Raw genomic sequence first — 27,485 nt, 5'->3', positions numbered from 1 at the left:
TTAAAAAGATTAGAAGATTATGGGCTCAGAGCACGATATACAAAGTGTGAATTCCTTAAACCAAGCATCACTTAATGTGGCGACACTATTGAGACACAAGAATTAAAGATTCAAAGCCAAAGTACATTTATTATCAGAATACAACCCTGAATTTCATCTTCCCTACAAACAGCCACAAGACAAAGGAAACCATGAAACCTGTACCCATTCAAAGAAAAACATCAACAAACCCCCCACACCCCCATGCGCAAAGGGCAACATAAAAAAAAAGACAAAACACAGAATATAAAACAAAAAATCAAGAGTCCGGGCATCATTCAGTTCAGTTCAGTGTTTGCTATCTGTAGGTTGCACTGATTCAAAGTTTCCCAAAACAGCAACAGAAAAAGGCGTGACCAGAAACCAGAAACACATCATAACATGAACTACAGAGTCCAACCGATAAACTGCATCGATTAAACCTTGCTCTGGTTCCGTCCTCCAACAACACTGAGGGAGAGAGAGACCATTTGAACACAGCAACATTCCTCTGGGAGCAGTGAGCAAGAGAGAGAGTGAGAGTCACCATTACACACAGACACCTTCCTTTGGCAGCAGCAAGCAAGAGGCTGGTAGATGGTGCTGAACACTCATTCTCCTCAATGTCTTCCATCTTCTTTGATGCTTTAACCAGTGAGAAATGAAGTCGGTATCGGGCTTGTGCCCTGTCTCCAAGCTTTTTGGCCTCAAGGCTGCACACTTCACGGAACCCTCTTGAAGTCAACAAAGCGCCAGATTGCTCATTCGGCCTGAAAACACACCATCAAACTGTAGATGACAGGCTCCAACAGCAGCAGAACCACATTTGAAAGACAAAGAAGATGTAAAATAAATGTAAGTAGTTTTGTGGACCATCTGGAGGATGTTGGTCTTGTTCACTGGTGCCATCTTCTTCTGGCTTACACAAGTGTGCTGAGAAAATTCAAGCAGTAGTGGATGCCCTGAGGCCAAAGGACATGTCACAGCTGTGGTCCTCTTTAGGGTTTGTGAATTATTATAACAGGTTCCTGTCAAACCTGGCTACCATGCTCCACCTCTTGTACTCATTACTACAGATTGGGAAGAAATGGCAATTGACAAAGCAGTGTAAAGGATGTGGTGGACATCAGACACTGTGCTCACACATCATGATCCACATCATCTGGTGAAGCTTGCCTGTGACACCTGGCCTTATGATATATCACATGTTATAAGTGATCGAAATGATTGCCCCACAGCCTTTGCATCATATTGCCTTACCACTGGAGAGAAAAATCACTCACAGATTGACAGAGAGCCTTGAGTCTGGTATGGACTGCAAAGCACTTCAACCAGTATGGGAGAGAGTTTACACTCAATACTCATCGTCACCCATTTTCCATCCACAGAAGGGTCTTCCACGAAGCACGAATGCAGAGATGGGATTTGTTTCTTCAAGGAAACAATTACAAGAACGAATTTTATAAAAAATATATATAATTTTTAAATAAATAGTGCAAAAAGAGAACAAAGCAATGAGGTAGAGTTCATGGGTTCATTGTCCATTCAGAGATCTGATAGCAGAGGGAAGAAGCTGTTCCTAAAATGTTGAGTGTGTGTCTTTAGGTTCCTGTACCATCTCCTTGATAGTAGCAATGGAAAGAAACGACGTCCTGGCTGATGGGGACCCCTCATGATGGGTACCACCTTTTTGAGGCATCCCCTTTTGAAGATGTCCTCAGTGGCTATGGTGGATCTGGCTGAAACACACACACAAAATTCTGGAGGAACTCAGCAGGCCAAGCAGCATCTTTGGAAAAAAGTACAGTCGACGTTTCGGGCCAAAGCCCTTCGGCAGGACTGGAGAAAAAAACGCTGAGGAGTAGATTTGAAAGGTGGCAGGGTGGGGGGGGGGGGGGGGGGAGAGAGAAACACCAGGCAATGGGTGAAACTTGGAGGTAAGGGATGAAGCAAAGAGCTAGGAAGTTGAGTGGAGTTGAGTGGTGAAAGAGACAGAAGGCCATGGAAGAAAGAAGAAAGGGGAAGAGGAACACCAGAGGAACGTGATGGACAGGCAAGGAGATAACATGAGAGAGGGACAAGGGGATGGGAAATGGTGAAGGTGGGGGTTGTGGAGGCATGACTGGAAGTTTGAGAAATCGATGTTCGTGCCATCAGGTTGGAGGCTACCCAAATGGAATATAAGGTGTTGTTCCTCTAACCTCAGCATGGCCATGGATCTGGCTGAGTTTGCAACCCTCTGCAGCTTTTTCTGATCAACTCCAGACAGTGATGCATCCAGTTACAATGCTCTCCATGGTACATCTTTAGAAATCTTAGAGTGAGGGTGAGACTTTCAAATTTGTTAAATTCTCTTCCTCAAATTTTATTTCAATGGCTTCCTTCACCAGGCAGTCTCAAAGATAATCCTATGGCACAAAACTACTATGCCACAGCAATGGCTTTTGGGACCACCTGGCAAATCTAGAAGAAAAGAATTTTAACAAACATTAAAGTCTCACTTTCAGAAGAAACTGGAATTCAATTGTAAACAAGGTGGAACAGCAGAAACCTGATTGGATGAGAACTAACCAATCAGGAGGGATGGACGGCAGGGTATATATACTGCTGGACTAGACGCGCCCAGGCATCATCCCTGATGAAGATGGAAGAGTTTCTCATCGAAACATCGGTTAAAATCGATACCTGCACCTGGCTGGAAGCCCGAGAAGTTTATTCGTCATACATGAGTGGAAAGCACTAGTTTCTTTTTGGAATAAAATTGTTCACAATCTCCCCGCCCCACCCCCGTAAAATGCCCTAGACCTTTTTTATCCACTGACTAGTAACCTAATTTCCCTTGAACTGGTTAGATTACTGATGCACCATCAATAACTCTGAGACGTGGGTTAAGGTAGGCTTTTATTGGCTGGAAGAAAGCACAAGCAGCAAGTGACCACCACACTGCATCCTGGAGACTGAGTAAGGGTCTGTACCTCCAATCGCCTTTACACCGGGGTCTGTGGGAGGAGCCACAGGAGCAGTCAGCAGGGGGGGTGGGGGGGGGCGTGTCCAGACAGGTATATGTAGTTCTCCACAATTACTCAGGGATATGGTAACATCTTGATTAACGAGCTTGCAGTAAACCTACCAATTATTAGAGCATACCTAATTTGGAATGTCTGCAAAATTAAAGAAGGCTACTCTGAAGTGCTTTGAGAGGTTTCTCATGGCCATTATGGCCAGAACATCGAGAACACCTTGGAAAGGTGATGCCTCAGAAAAGTGGCATCTATCATTAAGGACCCCCGCCACCCAGGACATTCTATCTTCTCATCGCTACTACCAAGGTGGTGCTACAGGAACCTGAAGACACACACTCAATGTTTTAAGAACAGCTTCTTCCCCTCTGCCATCAGATTTCTGAATGGATGATGAGCCCATGTACACAACCTCACTATTTTTTCCTTACCTTGCTCTCTTTTGGCACATGTTGTGCAAAAGTCTTAGGCACATGAAAAAAAATTCTGTAAAGTGATGCTTTCATAAATAATGATTTGAATAGGTTCCAAATATCAAAAATTTTACTAAGAGCAGTACACAGAGAAAAAAATCTAAATCAAATCAATGTTTGGTGTGAACACCCTTTGCCTTTAAAACTGCATCAATTCTCTTAGGTACATTATCATGCAGTTTTATAAGAAAATCAGCTGGAAGGTTGTTCCAAGCATCTTGGAGAACTTGTTACAGTTTTTCTGCAGTCTCTGGCTGTCTCACTTGCTTCCAGGTAATCCTGGAGAGCCTCAATAACATTGAGATCAGGGCTCTGTGGAGACCATACCGTCCGAAACTGTATTTAAAAATCTAGAATGCCTAAGACCTTTGCACAGTACTGTATCTACACATAATTCTTATTGTAACATGCTGTTTTTTTATTATGTATTGCAATGTATTGCTGCCACAAAACAACGAATTACATGACATATGCCAGGCATATTAAACCTGTTTCTATTCTGATTTTCAATAAGTGGGCACCAAGAGTCAACAGTGAACTGTGAAAGAGAGAACTGGGTAAGAATAATACAACATTCAACTTCTTCAACTGATCTTAAGCTGAATCCTCTCAGGTTTCTAAAGCTGCAGGAACCCATCCTGTCACTGGTCCCTGGGGCACTGTGACACAGCTCATCCTCATTAAGCCGGAAGGACCTGTTTATCTCTAAAATAAAATATCTCCCTCCCCTCTGTCTCCTATTCCCACATAACCACTCCCCTCTTCTCCTTTCTCCCATACACATTGTAACCCATACACATCAGGAGATTAGTGTGCAAACTTAAAGCACACAGTATTGGGGGTATGGTATTGATGTGGATAGAGAATTGGTTGGCAGACAGGAAGCAAAGAGTGGGAGTAAATGGGACCTTTTCAGAATGGCAGGCGGTGACTAGTGGGGTACCTCAAGGCTCAGTGCTGGGACCCCAGTTGTTTACAATATATATTAATGATTTAGACCAGGGAATTAAATGCAGCATCTCAAAGTTTGCGGATGACACAAAGCTGGGCGGCGGTGTTAGCTGTGAGGAGGATGCGAAGAGGATGCAGGGTGACTTGGATAGGTTAGGTGAGTGGGCAAATTCATGGCAGATGCAATTTAATGTGGATAAATGTGAGGTTATCCACTTTGGTTGCAAGAACAGGAAAACAGATTATTATCTGAATGGTGGCCGATTAGGAAAAGGGGAGGTGCAATGAGACCTGGGTGTCATTGTACACCAGTCATTGAAAGTGGGCATGCAGGTACGGCAGGCGGTGAAAAAGGGAAATGTTATGTTGGCATTCATAGCAAAAGGATTTGAGTACAGGAGCAGGGAGGTTCTACTGCAGTTGTACAAGGCCTTGGTGAGACCGCACCTAGAATATTGTGTGCAGTTTTGGTCCCCTAATCTGAGGAAAGACATTCTTGCCATAGAGGGAGTACAGAGAAGGTTCACCAGATTGATTCCTGGGATGGCAGGACTTTCATATGAAGAAAGACTGGATCGACTAGGCTTATACTCACTGGAATTTAGAAGATTGAGGGGGGATCTTATTGAAACGTATAAAATTCTAAAGGGATTGGACAGGCTAGATGCAGGAAGATTGTTTCCGATGTTGGGGAAGTCCAGAACGAGGGGTCACAGTTTAAGGATAAAGGGGAAGCCTTTTAGGACCAAGATGAGGAAAAACTTCTTCACACAGAGAGTGGTGAATCTGTGGAATTCTCTGCCACAGGAAACAGTTGAGGCCAGTTCATTGGCTATATTTAAGAGGAAGTTAGATATGGCCCTTGTGGCTAAAGGGATCAGGGGGTATGGAGAGAAAGCAGGTACAGGGTTCTGAGTTGGATGATCAGCCATGATCATACTGAATGGCGGTGCAGGCTCGAAGGGCTGAATGGCCTACTCCTGCACCTATTTTCTATGTTTCTATGTAACCCTCTCCCATATCCCTCATATTCCCTCCCCGCTTCCTATATCCCCACCTCTTTCTTCATATATGCCTCCACCCCCACTTATATCCCCCCCTACACCTGGCAGTAGCTGATCGACAAGAGGCTTCACATTAGGACTCAAAGAAGGGTGAGGGGGTCTGAGTGCACTCTCCAGGCCGAGGCCTCACGTCATGGGGCTCAGCACCAGAGGCAATGGGACTCTCCCCTCTGCCTTCACAGGTAACTGAGATCAGTACCAGAGGCAATGGAACCCCCACCACTGGATTACTGGGTTCAGGATCAGAGACGATGGGACACTCCCCACCCCAGGTTACTGTGCTCAGGACCAGAGATGATGGGACACTCCAACTCTCCTGCATCATGGTGCTCAAGACCAGAGGCAATAAGACCATAAGACACAGGAGCAGAACTAGGCCATTCAGCCTATCAAGTCTGCTCTGCCATTCTGATCCCGGATCCCACTCAACCCCATACACCTGCCTTCTCACTAAATCCTTTGATGACCTGACTGATCAGGAAATGATCAACTTCCTCCTTAAATATCCCCATGGACCTGGCCTCCAACAGAGACTGTGGCAGAACACTCCACAGATTTACTACTCTCTGGCTTAAAAAAAATTCCTCCTTACCTCTATTCTAGAGTCGCCCCTCAGGTTTGAAGCTGTGCCCTCTAGTTCTGGACACCCCCACCACTGGAAACATCCTCTCCACATCCACCTTATCTCATCCTTTCAACATTCAGTAGGTTTTAATGAGATCCCCCGCATTCTTCTAAATTACAGTGAGTACAGGCCCAAAGCTGCCAAACCCTTGTTAATCCCTTCATTTCTGGAATCACCCTCGTGAAATTCCTCTGGACTCTCTCCAATGACAACACATCCTTTCTGAGATATGGGGTCCAAAACTGTTGACAATATCAACTCTCACCTCCCTTTTACTCTTTGCATAACAGAAAAAACAGTTGGTATCCTGCTTTACGTTATTGGTTAGTCAGCACTCATATTTCGTCATTTCTTTTCTTATAGCTTTCTTAGTTGCCTTTTGTTGGATTTTAAAAGCTTCCCAATCATCCCACTTCCCACTCACTTTTGCTACCTTATAAAAGCCCTTTGCTTGGCTTTTATGCAGTCCTCAACTTCCTTTGTCTGCCATAGTTGCCTACTCCTGCCTTTTGAGAACTTCCTCCTCTGTGGGACATATTTACCCTGCACCTTGTGAACTCTTCCCAGAAACTTCAGCCATCTCTGTTCTGCTGTCATCCCCGTCAGTATCCTCCTCCAATCCACCTGGGCAAGCTCCTCTTTCATGCCTCTGTAATTCCCTTTATTCCTTTATGATACTGATACATGTGAGTTATGCTTCTCCCTCTCAAACTGCAGTATGAATTTGATCATATTATGTTTACTGCCTCCTAAGGGTTCCGTTACGTTACGTTGTTCCCCAATAAGATCTGGGTTATTACACAACATCCAATCTAAGATAGCCTTTCCCCGAGGAGGCTGAAGCACAAGCTGCTCTAAAAAGCCATCTCATAGGCATTCAACAAGTTTCCTCTCTTGCAACCTGACACCAGTCTGGTTTTCCCAATCTCCTTGCATATTGAACTGCCCCATTACAATTGTGTCATTGCCCTTAATACATGCCTTTTCCAGCTCCCTTTGCAATCGTAACTCCACATCTTGGCTACTATGTGATTCCCATTTTTTTTACCCTTGCAGTTTCTTAATTCAACATTCTCTGACCCTATGTTACCTCTTTCTAAAGATGTAATTCCATCTCTTACCAATGAAGCCACACCACCACCTATGCCTTCCTGTCTGTCCTTTCAATACAAAGTATATCCTTTGATGTTAAGCTCTCAACTATGACCTTCTTTCAGCCATGACTCAGTGATGCCCACAATGTCATACACACCAATCTCTCAATGCACCACGAGTTTGTCCACCTTATTCCAAATGCTACGCACATTTAAATACAATACCTTCAGTCACACAGTCTTCATCCTTTTGAATTTTGCCTGTGGTACAAATTAACTCTTTGTCCTGTCTGCAATTGTACCCAATCATTGGCTTGTCCTTACTTACGTTCCTCACTATCCACAGTACATGTAAACCTGCTAACTCATCCTCAGCTCTATCATCCTGGTTCCCATCCCAGTGCCATAGTAGTTTAAACCACTCCAAATAGCTCTAGTAAACTTGCCTGCAAGATTATTGGCCCCTCTCGGATTCAAGAGCAACCCATTCCTTTTGTACAGGTCCCATTATCCAGAAATCAGAATCCCTGCCAATCCCCTTGATCCAATTCTTCAGCCACACATTTACCTGCCGCCTCATTCCATTCCTATCCTCACTGTTGTGTGGCACAGGCAACAACCCCCAGATTACTGCCCTTGAGGTCCTGTTTCTCAGCTTCCTTCCTAACTCCCTTTTGAGTCACGGGGCTCAGGGTCATTGACAATGGGACACCCCAACCCCCCTGGGTTACGGGGCTCAGGATCCGAGGCAATGATTCATCCACTCCGCTAGGTAACTGGGCTCAGGACCAGAGGCGATTAGACACCAATCCGACCATGACCCACCCAGACCATTCACCACCAACAGACGAAGAGGCAGGCAGTGCGCAGGCGTACATCCGGAGCAGTGCCGTATCTGCCGGCGCCACGCATGCGCCGACTTTTACTGTTCCTGCGCCTGGCCACCGCCCTTCCCACTACACGCAAGCGCACTGCAGATCCACACCAGCGGCGGCTCGGTGGTTGCCGCGGTAACGGTGACGTTCGGGTCCTTGCAAGTTTCGCCCGGCGAACCCGTGCCGAGCCGTTCCCTTGGCGACCCCGGGGCGGGGGGGGGGGGGTATGATGGGTGGAGGGAGAAACGGAAGCGGAAAGGAGCGGGGAGCGGAAGCGTGTACTCGGAGACTGAATTGAGGGACAGCAGTAAGGTGAGTGAAAGGGATGTGGCTGCAGGGTCGACGTGGGCAGAGAGGGGTGGGAGGCGGCGGCTACGCTCTAGGGAGGGGAGAGGAGGATGGGGTTTGGGGAGAACAGAGAGGGAAGGACTGGAGCAGGCTCGTTGGGCCGAGTACTCCTATTTCATGGTCTGTGTGTTGTGGAATTTAAGGGAGAGGCGAAGGGGCGGGGTTCTGGGGAGGTGTGGGAGAGATTGGGGGTCTGGGAGGAACTGGAATCTAAGGAATGGAGGCTGGGGGCCACTCTGAGGAAGGGGCGAGGTACAGGGGAGGAGTGGAAGGGCGGGGCTGGAATCTAGAGAGGAGTGAAAGGAAGGCGAAGGAAGGTAGGTGGGGCATTTGGGAAGGAGAAGGTGGTGGTGCAGGGGTCTGCGGAACGAGGGTCTGATGTCTATGGAGGAGTAGGAAAGGTGAGGAAAGAGGGAAGGTGGGGTGTGGTCTGGGGAAGGAGGGTGGAATAGGGGTAAGTGTCAAGGAAGGGGTGAGTGGGGGCAGGAATCTGGGAAGGAGGAGCAGGAGAAGTGATTTTAGACAAAGAAGTGGATACTGGAGTTGGAGTGTATGATGGGGACCCTGGAGGTGCGGTGGATGAAATTGTGGACAAATAAGAAAGCTGGTAATATTTGGATTAAGTGAGTGTGACTGATTGCAGCTGGGATCAGAGTTGGGTTCCCAGCCTGTGAAGACTGGATCGAGTGCAATATATCCAAGTTTGCTAATGGTACCCTGCCAGATGGAAGGAAGGAAGATGCACGCAGGTTTTATCATGATGTAGGCAGGCTCAATGAGTGGGGGAAGACATGGCACATGACTTCCTACTGCCCGAATAACTTTTTAAAAAGTGGAGTGTTGTTTAACAGTGACCGATTAGATGTTGTTGGTGTGCATTAATCACTAAGAAGTTGAAATGGTTCAGCAAGGATATGTTTGTGATAAATTATCAGCATATTGATTAATGATTTGGTAAGTAGAGCAGGATTAAGCAGAGTGTACCTTTAGGACAGAGGATCCCAACCTGGTGTCCACAGACCCCTTGGTTAATGGTGAGGCTCCATGGCATAAATGAGAGGTGTTCTCTTTGAAAAGAGTTAAAATTCTTACAGGTTCTACAGGGCAGATGCTAAGTTGATGATGTCCCTGGCTGGGAAGTTTTATTTCAAGAGATCAGCCACTTGAGTCAGAAATTGGAAGTGAGGTTTGCTTTCTTTGCAGCTGCCAACCAATGAGGAGCTTCAGTGGTAAACTATGATTGATTCAGGGAATCAATCGATATGGGGTTGGTACGTGAAAATGGTGCTGAAATTAATAATGAAAATCAGGCACAACAGATTCAGATTTCTGTTTTTGTTTTTAGTAGGTTTGAGGTGTGCAAGAGAGGGGGCAGAGTCACATTGAAATAGTGCACAGTGATTGGGGTCATCTGTATAAGCAAAGTGGGCTGATTGGCAGAGTGTAAAGTATTGCAGCGATGAGGAAAGGCTAGACTCATTGGAGGAACAGTGCTTAGGACTGTAGAGGAATTATTTGATTCACAGTGTGCTGGACAAATAATGGAAAAATGCAGGACATTAAAGTTCCACCTCCCCTTCTGTTTTTCAGTTCTTGCACCTTTCCCTCACCTGCCTGTCACCTCCCCCGGTGCCTCTCCTCCTTCCCTTTCTCTCATGCTCCACTCTTCTCTCCTGATTCCTGCTTCACTCCTTTTTCCACCAATCACCTCCAAGCTTCTCACTTCATCTGCCCCTCCACAACCCACCTGGCTTCACCTTTCACCTTCTAGCCTGTTCTCCTTCCCCTCTTCCCAACACTTTCAGGCTTCTGTCCCCTTCTTTTCCAGTCCAGCTGAAGGGTCTCTGCCCGAAATGTCAGCTGTTTATTAATTTCCATAGATGTTGCCTGACCTGCTTTTACTCTGGATTTCCAGCATCTGCAGAATCTCCTGTGATAACAGCATTTAAAATAACATTGTAAGGGAGCTGGAATGATTTTGGGAGATGCTGTGCTGACCAAGATCAATAGAAACATAGAAAACCTACAGCACAATACAGGCCCTTCGGCCCACAAAGCTGTGTCGAACATGTCCTTAACTTAGAAATTACCTAGGGTTACCCATAGCCCTCTATTTTTCTTAGCTCCATGTACTTATCCAAGAGTCCCTTAAAAGACCCTATCGTATCCGCCTCCATCACCATTGCCGGCAGCCCATTCCACACACTCATCACTCTCTGTGTTTTTAAAAAAAAACAACAACAACAACAACTTACCCCTCACATCTCCTCTGTACCTACTTCCAAGCACCTTAAAACTGTGCCCTCTCTTGCTAGCCATTTCAGCCCTAGGAAAAAGCCTCTGACTATCCACATGATCAATGCCTCTCATCATCTTGTACACCTCTATCAGTTCACCCCTCATCCTCTGTCACTTCAAAGAGAAAAGACCAAGTTCACTCAACCTATTCTCATAAGACATGCTCCCCAATCCAGGCAATATCCTTGTAAATCTCCTCTGCACCCTTTCTATGGTTTCCACATCCTTCCTGTAGTGAGGCAACCAGAACTGAGCATAGTACTCCAAGTGGGGTCTGACCAAGGTCCTATATAGCTGCAACATTACCTCTGGGCTCCTAAACTCAATTCCAGGATTGATAAAGGCCAATGCACTGTATGCCTTCTTAACCGCAGAGTCAACCTGTGCAGCAGATTTGAGTGTCCTATGGACTTGAACCCCAATATCCCTCTGATCCTCCACACTGCCAAGAGTCTTACCATTAATACTATATTCTGCCATCATATTTGACCTACCTCACACTTATCTGGGTTGAACTCCACCTGTCATTTCTCAGCCCAGTTTTGCATCCTATTGATGTCCCGCTGTAACCTCTGACAGCCCTCCACACTATCCACGACAGTCCCAGGGCTTGTGTCATCAGCAAATTTACTAACCCATCCCTCTACTTCCTCATCCGGGTCATTTATGAAAGTCATGAAGAGTAGGGGGGTCCCAGGACAGATCCCTGAGGCACACCACTGTTGAAAGACCTCCATGCAGAATATGACCAGTCTACAACCACTCTTTGCCTTCTGTGAGCAAGCCAGTTCTGGATCCACAAAGCAATATCCCCTTGGGTCCCATGCCTCCTTACTTTTTCAATAAGCTTTGCATGGGGTACCTTATCAAATCCATATACAGTACCTCTACTGCTCTACCTTCGTCAATGTGTGTAGTCACATACTCAAAAAATTCAGTCAGGCTCGTAAGGCACGACCTGCCTTTCACAAAGCCATGCTGACTACTCCTAATCATATTATGCCTCTCCTGCCTCTCAGGATCTTCTCCATCAACTTATCAACCAATAAAGTAAGTATCAATATAACCTTTCCTTCCTGTATTCCCAAACAACACAGTCAAAATGCTAAAGGAACTCAGCAGGCCAGGTAGTATCTGTGGAAAAGAGTAAATACTGGACGTTTTGTGCAGAGACCCCTTCTTCTCGTATTCCCCGTATTCTCATTTTCCTTTTATGGCCTATCCATGAGTCCCTTAAATGTCCCGAATGCAAGGAAACAATTGTGGTACTGCACAAAGAATGAGGTTTTGGAGTACTCTGGAGTTAATATATATAGGCATCCGTTAGTCTTGAGAGACCATAGATTTGCACTTTGGGAAGTTTCCAGGGCACAGGCCTGGGCAGGGTTGTATGGGAGCATGGGCAACTGTTATCCAAGGGAAGGGCAAGGGCTGATACAGTTTGGCACCGGTGTCGTCGCAGAGCCATGTGTGGTTAAGAGCCTTGCTCAAGGACACAACACGCTGCCTTAGCTGAGGCTTGAACTAGTGACCTTCATGCCAACACACTTTGGAGTTAGACCTGAAGGTATAGGAGCAGAGTTAGGCCATTTGGCCTTTCGAGTCTGCTCTGCCATTTCATCGTGCTGATCCATTTCTCTCTCAGCTCCAAACTCCAGCCACCTTCCCATATTCCTTAATGGCCTAACCCATCAAAAACTAATAAAACCAAAAGGAATAGGATCAGAATTAGGCCATTTGGCCCATTGAGTCTGCTCCAGGTTAGGTGAAATACCGATCACTTACATCACTGATTAAGTATAAACTTCAGGGCAAAGTTTAGAGTAAGGGTGGGTACTCCAGAACAAGTGCAGCATTGCAAAGTATACAATATTTGAACTTTTTTCAGTATTTGTGTATTATTAAAAAAATACCATATAGTACCAATACAATACAGCAAGTTAATTGGCTTCTGTGGTCAGAGTTGAGGGTGGATGTTGCATGTTAGCAGTCTTGTATGGAGAGCAAGCAGTTGCCCATTTACTCCTGAAGCCCTCCCCATGAGTGGGTATAGCCACAAGGCAGCAGTGATTTGAGATCAGAGTTTTCCTTACCCTAGATGAGCTACCAAGCACGGGTGATGAGGCCCATCTGCCCGAGTACTAAATAGCAAACGCGTTGTTCTCTTGTAAACCCTCTGGGTGAAGGATGGCTTGCTCATGAATTCACCCTGCCGGGCACCTGATTGTTCTGACAGATTAAAACTGAATGGTTCATGTCAGAAATGTGCACAATAAAGTTAGATTGCAGTCTTCTCGTGCACTGATGTGAAATTTGGAACATCTTGAGCACGCAGTCAATCAGGAACAGACATCTCTAGGGTGACACACCTACACCTACCTGGAGGAACTCGGCAAATCAGGCAGCATCTATGGAGAGGAATAATCAGTTGGCATTTCAGGCCAAGACCCTTCATCAGGAAGGGGGAAGATGCCAGAGTAAGGAGGTGGGGCAAGGGGTAGTACAAGATGGCAGATAGCTGAATACAGGTGGGGAGGGAATGAAGAAAGAAGCTGAGAGGTGATGGGTGGAAAAGCCGAAGGCCTGGAGAAGAAGAAATTTGACAGGAGAGGAGACCATGGGATAAAGAGCAGGGGAGATGATAGGCAGGTAGAAGAGCTAAGTGGGATTGAAGAAGAGGGAAGGGGAGGAGAAATCGATGTTCATGCCATCTGGTTGGAGGCTACCCAGACAGCATATGAGGCGTTGCCACAATAGGGTGTGCCTGGAGAAAGTTTAATGTCTAGATGCTGTCTGACCCAGTTTGTAGCATATTGGGTGTTTACTCTCCCTCCCTTAAAGCTGCTCATTTTGTAGTTGTGAGCTGTAACAACATGTTTGCTCTTGCTGGGAGTACTGGTTAAACCAGTTCAATGAAACAACTTACATCATAATCAAAGTACTTTGGGCTTTCTGCTGTGGGTGTAGCCTCTGCAGTTTCATTACCCCACTGAACAGGTTGGTGATCAAGTGAAGACTGAAGAATATCTCATTAGATATTGCAAGTTAATGTGTAGGTGAGAGGGTAAGGAATCTTGTGCGGTTGTGTAGCATGTCTAGCGGGTACGGAAACTGGTACAGTTGTAAACGTTTCTGCGGGCTTTGCAATTCTTTGGTATTTTTCAACTTGCGTCAAATATCACTTTCCTTTGCTTCAACAGCATAGAACCAATTGTCTATGTGGAGTATTTGTCACGGAACGGTGTTTCTGTAGTTAGATTAAGATGGCAGTTTAACTGGCCAGTGGTAGTAACTGTCTTGAGTCTTGCAACGGGATGACTACTTTTCACAGTTGACACCAGCGAGCAATATTGTAAGGTGCCGCAATGCTGCATTGAAATCAGATTTGAAACCTAGGTTATGCTGCACTCTGCTTGTGTCCTGCTTGCTCTACTCCCCGTTCACCCCTCAGTCCTGTGGTTGCTGGCTCACTCTAGCTCGTAGTCTGGCCACACCTTACTTTTAAAGTTCTCATCTTTGTAGATCTCTCTATGGCCTTGTCCTTTGCTTTGTCCATCAGCTACTCCAGCCCTACAACCCTCTGAACTCTGTGTTTCTTTGGGTCTCTGTGCCCGCAATTTTTAATGATTTCTCTGCTGACAAATCCCCGAGCTCTAAACCCCACCTCCTCCCTTTTTCTCCATTCACCCAATGCTTTCTCAGCTTTGAATCCAGCTCTTAATGTCAGCTTTACTGATAACAGATCTGAAAAGTACTCCTGACTTGTTTTAGAATTTTAAAGTAAAACTTTACAGTAAATTTGTTCCTCAAGCAGTGAGCTTAAATTTCACATCATGGTGTGAATTTTAGTCAGGCTTTCCTGGTGCGTTCAAGCACACTTACACTGTCTGTGATGTTGTGGACTATCGGAATTTTGCTCTTACTTATTCTGGACATTACTGAGTGACTCTTGGAAATTAATTTATCTTTAAGGGTATGAATAAGGAATTGTGAAGTGGGGTGGGGTGGGGGTCTACAGAAGGCTGAGTAAGGTGCTAATTGAATGGGTCAGCACAGTTACTGACTGGTCTCTAGAATCCATTTTGCCAATAGTCTGGTCCATATTCAGACCTGGCTTCTTCACGGCGTTATAATTAATTTAAACTGTCCACGTGACTGATCCATGCCCTGCATTCACTCAGTACCTCAGGCACCCAGCACATTTGAATGGGTGTGAGACTGCTTCCTGTCCTTTGATGGCACAGTGCCAGTAGAATAAAAGTGTTCCACCCTAATTAAACCCTCCCACGTTTTCAGTCAATTTAACTATTGAAAGCTGAATTTAAAATACCAATTTCTCTTTCCTGAACTTGTGGTAAAATAGGCAAATTTGTTAAAACTTCAGAAGAAGAAATTTTTTGAAATGCTTTTCCTTTCAATGTGTAGTTACTGTTGTCATGTAAGGCACATTCAGTTTAAGAAACCGCTGTATAATATTGAATGTAGAAACTTGCAGAATACTAATTCAGGAATAAATATCATTTTGGACAGTGGGGACTGCCCCACTGTTCTTCAAAAAGGTCCCTAGTTTGATGTCACATTTGGAGGACTTTGGAATCTTTGATGGAATATTTCTTCATAATTGCTCTGGGGTTTCAGTTGAGATTTTTGCTCCGTTGGTTGGGGTCGACAATGAATATTGCATCCTAGCGGTCTAGATTCGCAAGCCTGGCTGGTACGATATGGAGAGCAAGCTCCCCCTCTCCATGAATCCGAAGGAACAGCAGAGACGATTACAGTTTGGCATTGCAGGAGTTGCCATTCAGGACTGGCTTGGGAACTCCAGCTCTGGATTTTTCCCTCGGGGTTTACTCCTGAAGCCTTCCCCATGAGTGGGTGTAGCCGCAAGGCAGCGGAGGTTTGACATCAGAGTTTTCCTAGATGAGCTGCCAACCACAGCTGATGAGCCCCATCTGCCTGAAGTGACTAGTTTTCAGGCATCAGTAGCCCACTTTGCCCCTTCTGTCAGTTGAAACGATTCTGCCGGGTTTATTAGCTAAGCCACACTTGAAGGCCAGGAGCTGGACTTGGTTGTCAGAGGCTGTTTGAGATGCATGACATTGGGAACATTTAATAGGTGGTGGGAGTCTATCCCCATTACCTCCCCCCCCACCGGCTATAACAACCTTAAGGAACCAGATAATACAAAGTTAGTGTTAAATTCCATCAGGACTGTAGTGAATAGAAAATATAATGTGCAGCTTCAAATAGGAACTGATACATTTCCTTATGCTCTTTTCCAGTAACATAACCTGAAGGCTTTGCTGAATCTACTGATTTCTGGCATTGGATCAGTAGATATGCAGCTGTAAATAAAGAATTGCAAAATTGTTGAAAGGGGAAATAAGAGCAAGTTTTTTGAGAGAATAAGGGCCAACAAACTAAATAGTGCTAGCTACCAGCTAGTGTACATTTGTTTGATATTAATGGTAGCATGATAGATGTACGTTGGGTGTCATTTTGATAGGTTGAAATGTCACTGGGTAATAGGGGCGTTAGCTTATGAGCATGATTGAGTAATGCGCAGCAACTGGGAGTGATCACCTGTTTTGATCTTGTTGAACTGTTGATGACAATGTAGTAAAAGGCCTTATTTGTTCTGATCTGTGTCCTATGTGTTGTAGATGCTTCTAGCTTCTGGCCCACCTATCAATGTTTGTTGTTCCTCCCTTTCCACCCCACCATCCTCCTCCCCTAAAATAAAGTATTCTAAACCCTGTCTGTCTCCTCCAAAAGCCTGTGCTCTCTTTATTGTCTTTCATCTACGTCTATCTGGTCTTTATTGTGTTGTAGTTTCATCTGGTGCATATTGTCTGGACCATTGTTGATCTTTTGGATGTAGCCCATGTTGTTTAGTTTTCTGTCTTCCTATAGTGGGTAGCATTGGTACCAATGTTATCTGTGATGGCTAATTTTGAGAAATGATCATTTGGTGTGGATGCTTCTGGCTCATTCAACTTCACTCTCTTCTAGATTCTTCTCCATCATACTGTTGGATGTCTATTGATCCCAGTGATTTCCTTTGCTTTTATTCTGACACTTTGCAGTTTATTAATTTTTAACTCATTCTGGACACTTCATTACAGATGTGGAAGCTTTAGAGAGGGGGCAGAGGAGGTTCACCAGGATGCTGCCTGGACGAGAGAGCATGTCTTATGAGGATAGGTTGAGTGAGTTAAGGTTTTTCTCTTTAGAATGAAGGAGGGTGGGATGTTTACAAGATGAGGGGCATAGAGAGAGAGAGTGGTTAACCGGACACTTCTTTCCCCACGGTGGAAATGGTTAATACCGGGGGCATAATTTTAAGGTGATTGAAGGGAAGTATAGGAGGGTGTCAGAGGGTTTTTTTTTCACATAGAGTGGCGGGTGTCTGGAGCACCCCATCGAGTGTTAGAGGTAGATACATTTAGGGGAATTTGAGAGATTGTATGCTGAATGGTCTGTACTGTGCTGTTATATTCTATGGTTTATTTTATAGTAGATCAAGTCATTGCTGTTTTGCTTCCATGTACATCTGCCCTAGAGGTTCATTGAGGTCTGAGTATTAGCTTGGGTTCCCAATGGATTTACTCTTTAATTATCTCCACTGATTTATTTTTGATGTGTGGTGACCATTTCTGAATGTTTATCCTGTGAGATTCATTGTTATCCTAGTTAAGACGTACAAACAAGCTGGAGGAACTCAGCAGGTCGGGCAGCATCCATTGAAAGAAGCAGTCAACATTTCGGGCCGAGACCCTTCATCAGGATTGACGTCAGGTCCTGATGAAGGGTCTCAGCCCGAAACGTTGACTGCTTCTTTCAACGGATGCTGCCCGACCTGCTGAGTTCATCCAGCTTGTTTGTACGTCTTGAATTGACCACAGCATCTGCAGTGTACTTTGTGTTTACTATTTGTTACCCTAGTTTGTTGTTGCTCTCGTGCTATTTCTTTCATTCTCATCTGGCTCAACGTGCTAATTGCTACTGCCATGCAGACAGCAACCCTGAAGCACTGGTCGGGAAACAATCCTGAATTATTGACCAACTTGGTTGCAGGATCGATGGGAGATTTGAATTGGCCCCAGCACATCCTTGCGTGTTGGTTGTTAACTCATTTCACTGTATTTTTCGACAATGCATGATTAATAAATCTGAATCAGAAAAATGGATGGTACATGAAAGTCTCAAAATAAGTAGTCAGTGTGCTTCATAGAGCAGTACAGCACAGGAACAGGCCCTTTGGCCCATCATACTGGTGCTGACCGCAATACTAAATCAAGCTAATTGCATCTGCTTTCACATGTACAATATCCCTCTATTCTCTGCCTGTTCATGTGTCTATCTAAATGCGTCTTAAATCCTTGAGACTTCCAACTATAGCTGATGTTCCTGATGCATCCTCCTCTATATTGATGAGACCCATCATAAATTGGGGAACTGTTTCGTCAAGCACCTCCACGCTCCATCTGCCAAATCGGAACCTCTGGAAGCCAAACGTTCTGATTCCCGTTCCTACTTCAATATGTTGGTCCATGGCTGCCTCTTGTGCCTCAATGATGCCACCTTCAAGGTGGAGGAGCAACACCTTACATTCCGTCTGTGTAGCCTCCAACCGGATGGCATGAATATCAATTTCTTCTTCCGGTTTTAAAAAAAATTCCTTCCCCTCTCTTCTAATTCCCATTCTTGTCTCTTACTTCTTCTCACCTGCCTAATACCTCCCCCGGTGTTCCTCCTCCTTCCCTTTCTCCTATGGTCCACTCCCCCTCCTATCAGATTCCTTCGTCTCCAGCCCTTTAGATTTCCTACCCACCTGGCTTCACCTATCACCTAGCTATATTCCTTCCCTCCTCCTCCCCCCCCCCCCACCCACTTTTTTTATTTGGGCATCTTCCTTCCCCTTTCCTTTCCAGACCTAAGGAGGGTTTCAGCCTGAAATGGTGATTCATTTCCACAGACACTGCCTGACCTGCTGAGTTCCTCCAGCATTTTGTGCGTGTTTTGCTCTAGTTTGTTTGGCTTGCTTTGGGAATGTTGTCTATTTTCACTTCCACAACTCTTAATAAAAGGAAAGCAGTGCTGGTTTTGACATGTGGTGATTTGTGTTTGGGGTGTCGTTGTTGCTTTGGAAAACAGGAGAATTTTGATGTCTGCTCAGCACCAGGTAAAGGATGTGAGGGCTCAAAGGTGTGCCGAGGTTTGATTGTTACCTTGGATCCCAAGGGAACTGTTCTTCTCTGTTTCTGTATATACTTTGCAAGCAACCTGTCTCTCTTTTATTGCAGCCGTAGGTCTCTTGTTGCAGCTGCATTGAATCCATTGCGATCTTTTTTGTCTTTTGTGTTTGGTGCATCTTTTTAATTTGTCCAGACCTGGCCACTGTTAGCAGGCATGTGTTTGCTTTTCTGTCTGGATTCCACACCCCCAAGACAATAGGTTCCTTTATTTTGTGTTGGCAGGTAGAATTGAGTGGGATAATATTTCAGTTGAAGGAATAGTAATGGAAATCAGAGTTGCTCATAACTCAGCCCAGGGCTCTTTGACAAACTTCGTACTTAGCTGTTAGATTTCAAAATTAGTACCTCCTTCCCAAATTCAGACTTGTTGGCCCCATCAGACATGGTGGATCTACCAACAGCAACAGCCCTATTCCCTGGAGTCTGACCTGCCCCTACACAGATTGAACCGTGGCTTTGGCTCCATTTTCCATTGTCAACTACAACAAATCCTTCTTCAAAATCACTTAGGCATTATCATGGTGCAGGGATTGGGTTTGAATTCGATGGTCAAGACACCTTTCCTTATAAACACACAAGATGCTGCCAAGGAGTCGGAACCAGGTTTATTATCACTAACATGAAATTTTTGTGTTCTACAGCAATACAGTGCAAGACACAAAATACACTAACTTATAAGTAAGTATCATACTTATGTTTGGTGACATACCAAATCTCCTCAAACTTATAGTGAAATATACCCACTGGTGTGCCTTAATTATAATTGCATCAATATGTTGGGCCCCAGATAGATCTTCAGGGATGTTGACACCCAGGGTGAAACTGTTCGCCCTTTCCACTGCTGGGAATCCAGAGCAACACACACAAAATGCTGGAGGAATTCAGCAGGTCAGACAGCATCTATATAGGAGAATAAGCAGTTGACATTTTGTACCAAAATCTTTCATCGGGTCTAGAAAGGAGGGGAGAAGAATCCAGAATAGGAATGTGGGAGGAGAAGGAGGAGTACAATCTGGCAGGTGATAGGTGAGGGGAAAGACAGGTAGATAAGTTCCCTTATCTTTGTCCAAATATTTAATGTACTGATGCAATTTTAATTCAGTTGTAGTAATGAGTATCAACATTGATGTCAGAGATTTAACAGCACTTTGTAGGTAAAATTGCACAATTACATACCGTAGGACTTCTAAATGGGCTTGTCTCAGCGCAGAACACACTCCACAGTTGTGGGCTCTGTTTGGGATCCTACAGTTCATATTCCTTTCCAGCTCTTAGCTTCATCCCACCCCCTCTGGTCTTCTATCATTTCGCATTTCTCCCTCCCCCCACTACTTTCAGTTCTCTTACTATCTCTCCTTTCAGTTAATCCTGACGAAGGGTCTCGGCCCGAAAGGTCGACAGTGCTTCTCCCTATGGATGCTGCCTGGCCTGCTGTGTTCCACCAGCATTTTGTGTGTGTTGCTTGAATTTCCAGCATCTGCAGATTTCCTCGTGTTAGTTCATATTCCTTATGTTTTTTGTTTGTTTTTTTACTATTTGTGTGATTTGATCAGGGTGCTTCAGCTTGCACTAACTGCAGCAATTGGCACAGCGCTGAGGACTCATTTTTGGGAACTGGGGTTCATGTTATTTGTTTACTTTTTATTTACATGATTTTTTTTAAACAACATTGGGTGTTTGATGGTCTTGTGTAGGGTTTTTCTTTGAATAGGTTGACCTGTTCTTTTGTGGTTGCCTCCAAGAAGAGGAATCTCGGTGTTGTATACTGTATATGTACTTTGAACTATGAATGACTAAATGTATCTCATTCACCCTGCTGGTAGGAACCCTTGTTTTACCTACTGATTGTTAACATTTCTTCAAATTCCTCCTCTAGATTAATGGTGATCATCTCATTTGAGACTACTTCCTCGAATGTTAGCATCATCCTTCTTCCTAATTGAACCTTTCTTTGATTTTTGAAGACTGTTCTTGGGCCACCCTACCCTTTGCAAGGAAAAGGAAGAGGCATTCGCTCTCTGGGTTGGCTGCTCAGCACATCCCGATTCAGACTTATTTATCATGTGTACATGGAAACATAAAATGAAATGTGTCGTTTGCACTAACAACCAGTACAATCTAAGGATGTGCTAGGGCAGCCCACAAGTGTCACCATACATTCCATCATCAACGTAGCGTGTCCACAAGGCTCAGCAGAACAACACAACAAACCTGCTTTCTCTCTTCCCTCCCAACCACCTACCCACCCACACCTCCAGTTGGATAATGCTTAATCTGGAGCCCAATTCCCAGTTAACCTGACATTATATCCCTTAATACAATGACTGGCAAAAATATAGCATTAAAATTAAGTCTGCCACTTGTATAAAGGCTTTCTTTATTTCTATCATCATTTTCCTGTTTTCTAGCCTAATTTGAGATTTTAGAAAATAAATACTTCCTGGCCAGTCAGTCTTTCAGGGCTTGTGGGAGAGATAGGTACCTTAGAGACATTTAAGAGGCTCTTGGGTAATCACTTGGATGATGGGAAAATGGAAGGCTATGTAGGAGGGAAGAGTTAGATTGATCTTGGAGTCGATTAAAGGGTTGGCACAATATAGTGGGCTGAAGGGCCTGTATTGCGCTGTACTGTTCTATGTTCTCCTTGGCTGCCTCTATCGTATCTGCTTCCTGCTTCCATTACCATCTTCAGCAGCCTGTTCCAGGCACTCAGGTCTCTATATTTAATTTTTTTTTAACTTAACTTGCCCCTTTAATTTTCCCTCTCCCATCTTAAAACCATGCTCCCTGGTATTCAGAATCAGGTTTATTATAGTGTGAAATTTGTTTTGTGTCTGCAGAACAATGCAATACATTAAAAATTACTAAAAGTTACAATAAGAAATATATAAATGTGCAAAAAGCGAGTTAGTGTTCATTGTCCATTCAGAAATCTGATGGCAGAGGAAAGGAAGCTGGTTCTAAAATGTTGAGTTTGTGTTGTCAGGCTGCTGTGCCTTCTGCCCGATGGTAGTAGCGAGAAGTAAGTATGGCCTGGATGGTGGGGCTCCTTGATTAATGCTGCTTTCTTTTGACAGCACTGCTGGTAGGTGTGCTCAGTCGTGTGTTCAAAGTATTATAGAATGATCTGGATGACATGTAAACTGTGTCTCAAAAGTAATGACAGTAAACCAGTAATCAGTTAGCATTCCTATGTAGTAATGACTTCTGTTTTTACAGCCATAAACATGTCGAAGGCTGACCTCGTTGAGAAGGCAAAGTTTGCTGAGCAGGCGGAGCGCTATGATGATATGGCGGCCGCGATGAAGGCCGTCGCTGAGAAGGGTGACGAGCTCTCGAACGAGGAGCGGAACCTGCTGTCTGTCGCTTACAAGAACGTGGTTGGGACTCGTCGTTCATCCTGGCGAGTCATCACTAGCATTGAGCAGAAGAATGAAGTTGAAGCTAAGGCACAACTGGTAAAAGATTACCGAGAGAAGATTGAGAAGGAGCTTCAGGATATCTGCCATGATGTTCTGGTAAAGCTTTGTGCTTGTCACGAGATTGATGGCTTGTAGAGGCAGCTGAATTTTTGTGTTTCTTCTCTTCCTCTGTGTAAATATCCCATTCAAGGCTGGACAAATCTTGTCCTCTAATGGCAGGTAACCAGGGAATTATTATAATTATAAATTATTCATAAAGCACATATCACACAAATAATGTTGTTCTAAGTTCTTTACAATGGGATAAAGTGCAAACAAGTTAGTTAAAAACAAGTATCATCCTTTATAGAAACATAGAAAACCTACAGCACAATACAGGCTCTTCGGCGAACATGTCTCTACCTTAGAAATTACTAGGTTACCCATAGCACTCTATTTTTCTAAGCTCCATGTACCTATCCAGAAGCCTCTTAAAAGACCCTATTGTATGCACCTCCACCACCGTTGCCAGCTGCCCATTCCACACACTCACCACTGTCTGTGTAAAAAAAATTATTAAAAAAACTTACCCCCTGACATCGCCTCTGTATCTACTCCTCAGCACCTTAAACTTCTCCTCTTGCGGCACCCTTTTCAGCCCTGGGGAAAAAACCTCTGACTATCTACACGATCAATGCCTCTCATCATCTTATACACCTCTATCACGTCACCCCACATCCTCCGTCGCTCCAAGGAGAAAAGGCCGAGTTCACTCAACCTGTTTTCATAAGGCATGCTCTCCAATCCAGGCAACATCCTTGTAAATCTCCTCTGCACCCTTTCTGTGGTTTCCACATCCTTCCTGTAGTGAGGCAACCAGAACTGAGCACAGTATTCCAAGTGGGGTCGGACCAGGGTTCTATATAGCTGCAACATTACCTCTCGGCTCCTAAATTCAATTCCACGATTAGTGAAGGCCAATGCACCGTAAGCGGCCTTAACCACAGAGTCAACCTGCGCAGCTGCGTTGAGCGTCCTATAGACTCAGACCCCAAGATCCTCCTGATCTTCCACACTGCCAAGAGTCTTACCATTAATGCTATATTCTGCCATCATATTTGACCGACCAAATGTTTATAGTTTTAGGTATCAAGTTCCACAGTTTAGGAGCGTAGTTTAAAAAAAAAGACCTGCCACTTAATTGTCTTTTGAGGGAGATTGTTGCTTTAACACCAAGTTATGTGATTTGGAATGCACCTTGTGTAAGTGGACACACAAAAAATGGAAAGAAACCATTATGTTTTTAAAAAGCTTCGAATGTCATAGGGTAGCAGTTAGCATAACACTATTACAGCGCCAGCGACCCAGGTTCAATTCTGCCACTGTCAGTAAGGAGTTATATGTTCACCCCACACGGGTTTCCTCTCTCATTCCAAAAAGGTCCCGGTTAGTGGGTTAACTGGTCACACGGATATAATTGGGGAGCGTGGGCTTATTGGTCCATAAAGACCTGTTATCATGCTATATATCTCTAAATGAAAACAAATTTCAGAGCCCTTTGCAGCCACTGACATTTGATACTCAGTTGTAGAAAACCTAGTTTGTATACAGCACATTATAACACATGATGGCCAAATTAGTTTTAGTGACAAAGTTTGAGGGTTAAGTGAATCTCCCAAGATACCAAGGTGAACCCTCCTGCCCTTTGAATTAACTTGTGTCCGAGAAGTCGGTGAAGGTCTCGGCTTAACTGTATCTCTGAAAGATGACAGCAATCTCTTTTTCCCCTCTCTTTCTCCACTGCTTATTTAATTTATTTTTACTTATTTTATAATTTATCATATTGTATTGCACTCTACTGCTCCTAATGTGTGTTGGTGGTATTAAACCTGACTCTGATTCTCCCGTGCAGGAGCAACCACACATAAAGCACTGTATTCCTTGTCCAAGATTTAGCTACCCCTGTTCCTGGTGTGAGTGTGGAGAGGATGTTTCCCATAGTGGGTGAGTTTGGGACCAGAGGGCAGAGCCTCAGAATAGAGACACATCCCCTATGAACAGAGGTGAGGAGGAATTTCTTTTGAGAGAAGGTGGTGAATCTGTGGAATTAATTGCCACAGACGGCTGTGGAGGCCAAGACATTGCGTATATTTAAAGTGAAGGTTGTTAGGCTCTGGATTAGTAAGGATGTCAAAGCGGAGAAGGCAGGAAGATAGGGATAGGGGGATAATAAATCAGCCATGATCAAATGGGGGGAGTGAGCTCGATGGACCAAAAGGCCTGGCCTAATTCTGCCCATTTGTCTTATGGTCATACAGAATGGCTCTTAAATGATGCTGAGGCAATGTGATACCAACTGTGCCTTAGCTGGCATATTAGTTGTGGGAGCTTTGAGTGTGCTCATGGGCATCTGTACTCCTGGTATAGTTAGGGATAGTAAAACACTGAGGCAAAGATTTGTCTGAAGGTGCAGAATAACTATGTACAAGTTCAAGTTTACTGTCATTTGACTGTCCATATATACATCCAAACAGCAATGTTCCAATGCATCAGGGTACACCTACGAGAGAGAGAGAGAGGGATCTATTTCACACACAGCATATAAACCAAAATATTGCCATAATTAAGTTAATAAAATGTAGTTCCAAATGCAGTGTAGTACACAGCACCAGTAAACAGCTTGCTGTCCTAGTGACAAGTCCTCAGTGGTGGCTGGGTATTCGTTAGTCTCACAGCTTGGGGAAGAAGCTGTTGCCCAGTCTGGCAGCCCTAGACCTGATGCTCCTGTACCTCCTCCCTGATGGTAGTGGGTCAGAGAGATTGTGGGATGGGTCCTAGTCCTGATGCTCCTGTACCTCCTCCCTGATGGTAGTGGGTCAGAGAGATTGTGGGATGGGTCCTAGTCCTGATGCTCTTGTACCTCTTCCCTGATGGTAGTGGGTCAGAGGGATTGTGGGATGGGTCCTAGTCCTGATGCTCTTGTACCTCTTCCCTGATGGTAGTGGGTCAGAGGGATTGTGGGATGGGTCCTAGTCCTGATGCTCTTGTACCTGCTCCCTGATGGTAGTGGGTCAGAGAGATTGTGGGATGGGTCCTAGTCCTGATGCTCCTGTACCTCCTCCCTGATGGTAGTGGGTCAGAGAGATTGTGGGATGGGTTGTAGGAATGGGTCAGTTGATCTACTGCACTGAAGGAGAGTTACAGATTTGACCCAGCTTTCGTGCTGAAGTTAAACCATCAGTAAAGGGCCTTATCTAATCAGGCTATTAGACTTAGAATTAGCCTTCTACATTTCCTTCAGGAGTGGCTTGAGATTAATTTTCGTGACCCTGGATAATTTGACTGCTTGTGTAATAACAGCCTGCTCCGGATGATTTTTGAACTGTATTATGTTTTAATTCCAAATTACAGCTGTAAAAGGGTTGATTAGATTACTTAGCTCAGGACAGGATACAAGTAAAATGGATCATTATGAATTAATTCCTTTGGAGTTGGCAATTTTTATAATAGGATATTAATAAGAAGAATTGTCAAAGACTTCAACCCTTTCCTCTTCAGGGTTATATGAATTTTTTAAAAAAATTTAACAAATAGCATTATTGATTTCATGCACATCAAAACGTACAGTGAAATGCATCCAGTCAAATCAGCGAGGATTGTACTGGGAAGCCCGCAGGTGTTGCCACACTTCTGGCGCCACCGTAGCATGTCTACAACTCAGTAACCCTAACGGTATGTGAGCGGAGACTGGAGCACCTGGGGGAACTGATACAAACTCCTTACAGATCTATAGGGAGAAGCACTGTCAACGTTTCGGGCCAAGACCCTTCGTCAGGACTAACTGAAAGGAAAGATAGTTAAGACAGTTCTTCCAGGTGAGGCGACACTTCACCTGTGAGTCGGCTGGTGTGGTATACTGCGTCCGGTGCTCCCGGTGTGGCTTTTTATATATTGGTGAGACTCGATGCAGACTGGGAGATCGTTTCGCTGAACACCTACATTCTGTCCTCCAGAGAAAACAGGATCTCCCAGTGGCCACACATTTTAATTCCACGTCCCATTCCCATTCTGATATGTCTATCCATGGCCTCCTCTACTGTCAAAATGAAGCCACACTCAGGTTGGAGGAACAACACCTTATATACTGGCTGGGTAGCCTCCAACCTGATGGTATGAACATTGACTTCTCTAACTTCCGTTAATGCCCCTCCTCCCCTTCTTACCCCATCCCTGATATATTTAGTTTCTCCCCCCCCCCCCCTTTCTTTCTCTCTCTGCCCATCACTCTGCCTGTTCTCCATCTCCCTCTGGTGCTCCCCTCCCCCTTTCTTTCTCCCTAGGCCTCCTGTCCCATGATCCTTTCCATTCTCTAGTTCTGTATCCCTTTTGCCAATCACCTGTCTGGCTCTTAGCTTCACTCCACCCCCTCCGGTCTTCTCCTATCATTCTGCATCTTCCCCTCCCCCTCCTACTTTCAAATCTCTTAGTATCTTTCCTTTCAGTTAGTCCTGACGAAGGGTCTCGGCCCGAAACGTCAACAGTGTTTCTCCCTATAGATGCTGCCTGGCCTGCTGTGTTCCACCAGCATTTTGTGTGTGTTGTTGTTTGAATTTCCAGCATCTGCAGATTTCCTCATGTTTCCTTACAGATCTTCCAGCCGACGCTGTAAAGCTCGCACTAACCACTATTCTGCTGGCTTTATACTGTCGACTTTCTGAGCTGCACCACTTGTTCAGTTCTCCAGTGGCGTTCTATCATGCATGCTGCTGAAAGCAGTCACCTGGCTGGAGCCTGACTGAACTACTAAGCTGAAAGAAACAAAATGCTGGAAATACACTGCAGGTCAGGCAACATCTGTGATGTGTGAATCAGAATTAATGTTTACATCAAAGAAGGCTGAGGGACTGCTTTATGGGACCTGCCTTTGGTATCACAGGAATGTTCCACTGTTGTATCTAATGTCATTCAATTTGCAGCAGTGACCTTGCGAGATTAAACTTGCTAATTGACTTCTGATGTAATATAGTCGTCTACAATGAGCTTTGAACTGCATGGCATTA

The 27,485-nt window shown here is 44.7% G+C and overlaps 1 protein-coding gene across 5 annotated transcripts in view; it reads left to right on the top strand.

Moving 5' to 3' along the window:
• Nucleotides 1–8,270: 8,270 nt before the first annotated feature.
• LOC140736275 (14-3-3 protein beta/alpha-1-like) overlaps nt 8,271–27,485 on the top strand; it is a 32,843-nt gene continuing 13,628 nt past the window's right edge. The window contains exons 1-3 of one of the 5 annotated variants that reach the window (XM_073062223.1): nt 8,322–8,432; nt 19,666–19,702; nt 22,244–22,542. In XM_073062223.1, coding sequence (XP_072918324.1) covers nt 22,252–22,542 — 291 coding nt within the window. In that variant the 5' untranslated portion in view covers nt 8,322–8,432; nt 19,666–19,702; nt 22,244–22,251. Of the gene's footprint in view, nt 8,433–13,709; nt 13,831–19,665; nt 19,703–22,243; nt 22,543–27,485 lie in introns of those variants that run through there. The other 4 variants (XM_073062225.1, XM_073062224.1, XM_073062227.1 and 1 more) reach the window with 4 other exon arrangements.

Source organism: Hemitrygon akajei, chromosome 11, assembly GCF_048418815.1.
Source record: "Hemitrygon akajei chromosome 11, sHemAka1.3, whole genome shotgun sequence".
NCBI lineage: Eukaryota > Metazoa > Chordata > Chondrichthyes > Myliobatiformes > Dasyatidae > Hemitrygon > Hemitrygon akajei.
The sequence above is the reverse complement of the archived record's forward strand: the minus strand, read 5'-3'. Positions and strand labels throughout refer to the sequence as shown.